The 8,176-nt window shown below is 39.0% G+C and overlaps 1 protein-coding gene across 1 annotated transcript; it reads left to right on the top strand.

The window, feature by feature from the left end:
* Positions 1-292: 292 nt before the first annotated feature.
* On the top strand, positions 293-7,998 carry eno1b (enolase 1b, (alpha)). Its single transcript, XM_038287816.1, has 12 exons — positions 293-377; positions 520-613; positions 1,162-1,257; positions 3,884-3,942; positions 4,034-4,103; positions 4,285-4,418; positions 4,497-4,719; positions 4,842-5,039; positions 6,233-6,434; positions 6,585-6,693; positions 7,308-7,366; positions 7,705-7,998. The coding sequence occupies exons 2-12, from the start codon at positions 529-531 to the stop codon at positions 7,772-7,774; spliced, it is 1,305 nt and encodes a 434-aa protein (XP_038143744.1). The 5' UTR covers positions 293-377; positions 520-528; the 3' UTR covers positions 7,775-7,998.
* Positions 7,999-8,176: the final 178 nt, after the last annotated feature.

The raw sequence follows: 8,176 nt of genomic DNA on the forward strand, positions 1-8,176 counted from the left end.
TTGCCTATTTTCATAAAGTTTTCTTTTTTAGTTAGTCAACATGAAATGCATTTTGTAATTTTCTCTCTTCAATGTGGTTTATGTAGGGAAGATATGAGATTATACAGTATTTGTAGAGTGGCTTTACTCTGACAGAAGTTCTGTTTGAACTGGTTATAATGACTTGGCTGAAACTCAGATCTGTAAACCTCAGCTTGCTAACTACACCGTTAACACTTCTCTGGCAGATGTACTAAGTTCATTATCCTGTCATCCACGTGACTCAACAGTTGAACAGGCCTAATCCAATTAAAGTAGCAGCTCGCCTATATGCTCTCCTAAGCTTACAGTTAGGTCAGGATATTTACAAGTATTCCAACAACACAACACAGTCAGAGGTACTAGATGAAGTTTAATTTCTTTTGAACTGCTTTGTTTTATTTTTGAAGTTTTCTTTACCTGAAATAATCTGTCTACTTAGAAACACTGGGATTATTTTCTGTTCCAGTATAAACAAGTTTACATGTGTCTTATCTTCAGGTGTGCACCATGTCTATCATCAAGATCCATGCCAGAGAAATCTTTGATTCTCGTGGAAACCCCACAGTGGAGGTTGATCTTTACACTGAAAACGGTAGGCCTGACTTCTCGACTTGAGTATTTTTCTGTTTCTGGATATTAATATGTGAAATAAATTGTCTATGAAATCAATGAAATCAAAATTAAGCTTAGGAGTTTGTATCTTAGCCCCCTCAGACACTGTTTACTGAACGTTTTCTGTCTACAGCCCTGCTGAAGTAATATTTGTAATGGAGGGATTTGAGCTGCACGACTGCAAACAGTAACTTGTAGGAAATACTGCAGAACATTTTTTTCAATAATAAAAAAAATCACTCTCTACTCTCGTCTGTTTTGGTCACTAAGCAATTGACATCAATGAGGCATTGTTTAGGAGCTATTTATCATTATGTTGTCTTGCCCCTCTGGCTCACTTTATCCATATTTTTATATCAATAATACTGGTAGACTGTAGCATATTCCTTTTTAACCTAATTTAATTGACACAGTGTTAGTAAAATTACATATTCAAATTCCCCTGGAAAAAAGTGCTTCATTTTTCGTTAACCATTAGTGTCTGATGTACATTGTTGGGTTTTTTTTGTTCTGCTTGATGTTGTCCAGGCTTGTTCCGAGCTGCTGTTCCAAGCGGTGCTTCTACTGGGATCTATGAAGCTTTGGAACTGAGAGACAATGACAAGTCTCGCTACCTGGGAAAAGGTCTGTGAATCCTATTCATTTAGTTTTAATATGGATAATAATTGTCTGAATTTGTGGTTTTACCATTCTGATAAAATAAATGTTTATATTTGTGTGTTCTGCCTCTCTCGTGTTCTTGGTCAGCTCTCCTTGTTCCCACAGGCATTAAAGTGTTAGCAAGCTTATTTCCCCTGTGATTTTTGAATTAAAGACAATGTTTTCACAGCCAGGTAGTATTAAACGAGTGCTAACTTATCATCAGAGTATAATATATCAGCAAGTACCCAAGTATTTCCACACCAAACCAACCATGATTTGTGTTTGGTGTCACACCAAACAAAAATCTAATAGCTGGATAGAAGGATTTCCATTTATCCTTATCTGTAGAGCATCTCTTGGGTGCTGCAGGGGAAAGTGAAGCAGAGCGAGGCAAATGGTGCATTTTGAGGGAATTCGTTGAAATTAGGTTGTCTGCTAATTAGGTGAAGCAAAATTTGCAGGAGTTAAAAGAGTGAAGGAGGCAGTGAAGACAGGCTTTTTAATTAAAAATAAGAACAGAGACAATAATTTGACAAAGAATGAGGTGGGGGTGCTCTAGTGTTTAAAAATGGCTCAACTAGGAAATAAACTATCCCCACCTGCCAGCGGCCAAAATAATTTTTGCCTATGAGTGGTCTAGCCTGGATCAATGCCCCAGGCTCTGGAACTGGCGGGCCAAACAAAACGCAGAGATATGTTTTGAATTTCTGGATGCAAAGTGGGTGGAGTTTCGAGGGCGTGACAACAAAGCCGCGCGACACAGGAGAAAGCACAACAAGGAAGATGGCAACAACTATTGAACAGTACTCGTTTGACTCAGCTTTGGAATCAGTTTTGGAAGGATTAGACTTGTGGATTTCGTTGAAAAGTCAACAGAAAGAGGCTCTACGCTCATTCATTTTTAAGAAGGACGTATTCACCGTTTCACCGACAGGCTGTTTGTTTACTCGCCCACCAGCTTTCTGTTGCGATTACTACATCACAGTCAGTTGCGCTCATTGGTCAGAGCGTTGGCCAATAGGCACAGACATGGTTTGAAAAACAACGGGTTGTTCTCATCATCAATCTTCCTATGTCTCATTCATCGCGGCCAGACTAAATTACACATTTAATCTCACATTTAGTCTGGTTTATCAGGCCAGGACATAGAGGTAAACATGGAATAATTTGTGATCCTTGGTGTTAAAAATGTATCACGTTATTGTTTTAAATGTTTTGTTGCTGAGTATTTTAGCTTTTCTAACCTCTAGAATCCACAACAGAATTTCATGGAAGGTGAAGCAAATGAACAATTATACTTTGCATGCAGTCTTTATCTCAAGGGCTATATATCCTCAGTAGAGACTGACATTTTTTCGGGAATCCCACGGGTCACGGGATTCCCGTGGGATTCCCGTGGGATGGGAGTCAGTATTAGTAATGATCACGGGATTGGGACGGTACAGGATTAAACATTAACGGGAGCAGACGGGAGCGGGAGCAAACCAATAGTAACTTCCGCTCTGAGTTTTTCACCCGCGCTCAAAAACAACAAGAATGGGAGTGGTGCAGGAGCGGGAGTCATTCTGAATGGGAGCGGGATGGGAGTGGGAGTAATTTCACCAGGAGTGGGACGGGACAGGATTTAGATTTCTACTCTGGCCCGGGATCGGGACGGGACACCATTTTCTTCTGTGGGAGTGGGACGGGACAGGAGTGAAAATCCACTCCCGTGTCAGTCTCTAATCCTCAGTCTTTTGCAAATGTGTACCCCTTGAACTAAAAACCTATGTTGTACTTCTCAAACCACAAATTGGGTGAGGCGTTGTCACAGAGGTAGAGAGGCCATCATCAGGTTAATTCCCAATCTTGTGAAACCTTTGATGCATGTTTTAACTCTCTTTCCATAAAATAAAGGACATAAAAACAAACTCAAGCACAAATTATAATGAAGTTTATTGCATTGTCTCATTGACTCGAAGGCAGTCCCTCATACCAAGCATGCTTGTAGTGACAGTGGAGAGGAAAAACTCCCTCTTAACAGGAAGAAACCTCCAGCAGAACCAGGCTCAGTGTGAATGGCAATCTGCCGAAGCCGAGTGGGGTTCAAGGAGACAGAAGCAGACATACAGAAAGAAGCAGAGAAACAAAAGAGAACTGTCAACCAGCTCCACAGGCAGTCCCTGTATGTTTCCATGAAACATACAGCACACATTGATTGGTTATTTTCCTTAAGTGAAAACACAGTGTAAACACAGTAGGGAGAAACATTAGTCACCGAAACTAATGTACCTTAGATCCCTAAGAGGTTCATGCTATGGAAACACACATTCAGTTGAGCCGTGGTGGGTGATGCTAGTTGAAATGACCCTGAATCAAATTATTTTCAGAGCTCTGTACAGCTTTTGATTTGCTCTTCGATTAATACAAGGTTGTTATTTTGACTTTAACTTCTTTAAGAAATAGAAAAACACTGGTCATTTGAAAACAGTGGAACCTATGAGAATATTTGTTCTAATCATACCTTTGGTGCGAATCAACTACATGAGAGGTTGCATGTGTTCTGTAACCATCTCTTTAAAGAACTGGTGGATAATGTAAAGAGATAACAATTTTCTGTCCATTATAGGCGTCTCCCAGGCTGTAGAACACATTAATTCAAGTATTGGTCCAGCTCTTATCAGTGAGGTAAGACAGCAGCTCTGTGTTTGGTAGTTCTTTCTTCCTTACTTGATGTAAATTCATTTCTTTTATAAAATGTTAATACCTGTTTCCTCAGGGTGTATCTGTGGTTGAGCAGGAGAGAATTGACCAGATGATGATCGATCTGGATGGCACAGAGAACAAATGTAAATTTGTGAATAGTCTTGTTATAACTCTCTTTTGGGCTTTTGCCTTTTAGATTTAGACCACATGAAGTTTTACTGCGACTCAGTGTGTGCATAAAGTTATTGTAGATTGTTGTCTTTCTGCTTTGTCTTTCATTATTCTAAATGCAAGTATTTGATAACATTTATTGTATGTTTTTAGCCAAATTTGGAGCAAACGCCATCCTTGGTGTTTCTCTGGCCGTTTGCAAAGCTGGTGCTGCAGAAAAGGGCGTTCCCCTCTACCGTCACATTGCAGACCTGGCAGGAAACCCTGAGGTTATCTTGCCTGTGCCGGTGAGACAACAAACCAACATTCATGTATTTCCTCCCGTTAAGTTACCAACTTTCTCTTCTCTGCACTTTTATCACCAGGCCTTTAATGTGATAAATGGTGGCTCTCATGCTGGTAACAAGCTAGCCATGCAGGAGTTCATGATCCTGCCCATTGGTGCCACCACCTTCAAAGAAGCCATGCGCATCGGAGCAGAGGTTTACCACAACCTCAAAAATGTCATAAAGAAGAAATATGGGCAGGATGCCACAAATGTGGGCGATGAAGGCGGCTTTGCTCCAAATATACTGGAAAATAAGGAGGGTGGGCATGCTTACTACTAACTTTACTATCCTAGGTTGTTAGCAAAGTCGACCCATAGGAGCATTTGATTAAAGAATATCTAAGCAGGTTGGCAATGTAATGTTTTATTTTGTCTCCTGCAGCTCTGGAACTTCTGAAGGAGGCCATTGCCAACGCTGGGTACACTGAGGAGGTTGTGATTGGGATGGATGTGGCGGCATCTGAATTCTACAGGGACGGAAAATATGACCTGGACTTCAAGTCACCTGACGATCCGAGCCGCTATATCACCCCCGACGAGCTGGCTGACCTGTACAGGAGCTTTGTGACGGATTACCCAGGTATAAAACTTTGTACACTCTGTTCAAGAGCAAGAGTGCTGGGCGGAATAAAATATTCAACCTCATATGACTGAGGTAACACAGTTCCATGAAATAATGTCGGTGCACCTTGAACCTTTTCTCTTTTCAACTACAGACAAACATCCATTTTGGGTTCAGGCCACTTTAACTATTACTCCTTAAAATCTCAACTACAATAAAATCTGTTCATAAATCTGATGTTGGACCGTGCATGGCTTAAAGCAAAACCATGGGAGATGATGTTATTGTTATGTCAGATAGAAATTAAACTCTTTGATCAACATGCAAACAAATATTTGATAGAAAATTAACAGTGTTCATCTCTCTGGACACAACGTCCACACGATAGTGATGACAGCATCGTCCTGCTTTTCTTTAGCAGGAAATGAGGAACTAATCAAGCCTCAACAGACACAAAGAGCATTCTGGTGATGGAGGTAGGGTTGCAACTAACGATTATTAAGCAAATCGATAAATCGTGATTATTTCTTCTATTAAGCGATCAATAATCGGATATCAAAAGGTTCCCTTAACGAAGACTTTGGCTAAATTAAACCGTGGAACTAAAAGTTTTCCACTTGAGGAGTTCTGGATAGAGCAGATTTTGATCTTAAATGCAAATTGTTTCCATATTTTTTTTTTTTACAATTTTGGTATAACTGCTGCTCAAGGTGGGATGCTCTGTCAGATAAAGTTTTATGTTTTAGAATCTCCAAACTCCAGTTAACGATTAATCGATTACTAAATCAGTTGCAGATTATTTCAATAATCAACTAATCAGGATTAATCAGATTAATTGTTTCAGCCCTAGATGGAGGAAATGGGAAATAGGTGAGATTATAGAGAGGGGGCCCTTAGGAAGCCTAGAAGGCATATTCAGTAATGACATTTACTGAAAAACTCTGAAGTATTTAATATAAACCTGCAGGGTGTGTTGCATATAAATATGTACATATTTTTAGTCAAAATCTTGACCTTATGAACGAGTTTCAACAGTAAGTGTAAAACAGATTTGAATAATACTCCGTGACAGACTGGCAACTTTCCCACGGTGCCCCGATACGTCTGCCCTCTTTAAATCTTAATTTCAAAAGATATCTGTCTTTAGCCTGCAAATGTTGTTTGTGCTACCGTATGTAATATCACAGAAATCTGTTTAACTGTTTATTTAGTGGTGTCCATTGAGGATCCATTTGACCAGGACGACTGGGAAGCCTGGACCAACTTCACTGAGAGCACGGACATCCAGGTTGTTGGAGATGACTTAACTGTGACGAATCCCAGTCGCATCTGCAAGGCAGTGGAGGAGAAAGCCTGCAACTGTCTGCTACTCAAGGTCAATCAGATAGGAACGGTCACAGAGTCATTGAAGGCGTAAGTCAATATGAGTTTATCGTCAGAGGTTCTTGGGAAAACATACATGTTACAGTTGGAATGTATATTCGGGGTGTCACAAGCAGAAAAGCAAAAATCTGATTACGTTAGTTCTGCTTTAGTGAAATGTCATTAGATTGCACCCCGCAGGTGTAAGATGGCCCAGGAGAGTGGCTGGGGCGTGATGGTGAGTCACCGCTCCGGGGAAACTGAGGACACCTTCATAGCCGATCTGGTGGTTGGATTGTGCACTGGACAGGTAATATACAGAGCGATGTTCTGGTGTTTAATAAACATAACTTCCTACAGATATTCACCAGAGATCAATTTCACCTTTTTGGAATAACTCAATAAGGTACTGGTTGACAGCTTGTTGCCAGCAACATCAGGTGTTGATGTGTGTCTAAGAAACATACATAAGAACTAAAACTAGGGCTATAACTAACAATTATTTTGCAAATCGATTAATCTGTCAATTCTTTTTTTCGATTAAACGATTTATAATCAGATAGCAAAAGGTTCCTTAAAGAAGGCTTTTTACGAAATTAAACCAGATGAAACTAAAACTTTTCCACTCGAGGAGTTCTGGACAGAGAATACTGGCAGACAAAAAAGTTTTTTAAATCATAAATGCAAAATGTTTATATATTTTTTCACAATTTTGGCATAATTTCTGCTCTAAGTGGGTTGCTTTGTCAGCTAAAGGTATGTAGCCTATTAGTCTGGAGTCTGTACTCCAGTTAACCATTAATCCATTACTAAATTAGTAGACGATTATTTCTATAATCTATTAATCATGATTAATATGATTAATTGTTTCAAATTTAACTAAAAATAAAATAACCAAAATGGTAATATTTTTATTACATCCAGATCAAGACAGGGGCTCCTTGCCGTTCTGAGCGTTTGGCTAAATACAATCAGATTCTGAGGTGAGTTTTCTTTTCATTAAAAATTTCATGATCTCTCTTCTTTGGTCACTATTTTCGCTATCCTTTTTCACTTAAATAGCTGCTTACCACTTCAATAAACTGACCAATAAACTAACCAAAGACTTTCTAAATATTCATATACCTTGAATTTCTTTACATTAAAACCAAAAACCTCAGGAAAATGACCTTAAACATAAAGCAATAGATAAGCTTGAACTTTTTTGCAAATAATAATTGGCAATAATTTGACTCACATGTATGCATTACATTGAACTGCCTGTTCAGGTATATTGTAAAGTTTGATTGAAACTATCTGTTTTTTTTTCCCCCTTTGGAAGAATTGAGGAGGAGTTGGGAGACAAAGCTCAGTTTGCTGGGAAAAACTTCAGGAATCCTGTGATTGAGTGAAAGAGACAATTATTGGTGAATTGAGACACACAAACGAGTGTAAAGACTTTGATGCAGGAATTAGATGTTTAGAACTTTTACTGTCAGTAAATGAAAAATACAACAAATTGTTAAATGTGCTCTAAGCAGTTAAATATTAGATCTGATTGTAGTACCTTATGATGTTAACTGCATAAACCTACCCTTTGGAGATTACATTAATAAAGTTTCACTGTCTTGAAATACCTGTTTTGTTGTGTGTCCATTTTTTTCTTTTTATCCTGAAGTATGGAAGCCTTTGTGTATTTTGTTAGCTTGTTGTTTCATGTCCCCAGCTTTAAATCCAACTTGTCTTTTCCTTCCAAATATGTATGTTCTTCTCATGCATATGTGTTAACAGGAGAATCTATAATGGTGGATGAC

The sequence above is a fragment of the Cyprinodon tularosa genome, unplaced genomic scaffold, assembly GCF_016077235.1.
Source record: "Cyprinodon tularosa strain WSP-4 unplaced genomic scaffold, ASM1607723v1 ctg1064, whole genome shotgun sequence".
In the NCBI taxonomy this organism is placed as follows: domain Eukaryota; kingdom Metazoa; phylum Chordata; class Actinopteri; order Cyprinodontiformes; family Cyprinodontidae; genus Cyprinodon; species Cyprinodon tularosa.

Coding starts and splice junctions, on each gene's coding strand:
- eno1b (XM_038287816.1), top strand. CDS start 529: ATGTCTATCATCAAGATCCATGCCAGAGAAATCTTTGATTCTCGTGGA. Junction 4,104..4,284: donor GGATGGCACAGAGAACAAAT/GTAAATTTGTGA, acceptor GTATGTTTTTAG/CCAAATTTGGAGCAAACGCC. Junction 6,435..6,584: donor GTCACAGAGTCATTGAAGGC/GTAAGTCAATAT, acceptor TGCACCCCGCAG/GTGTAAGATGGCCCAGGAGA.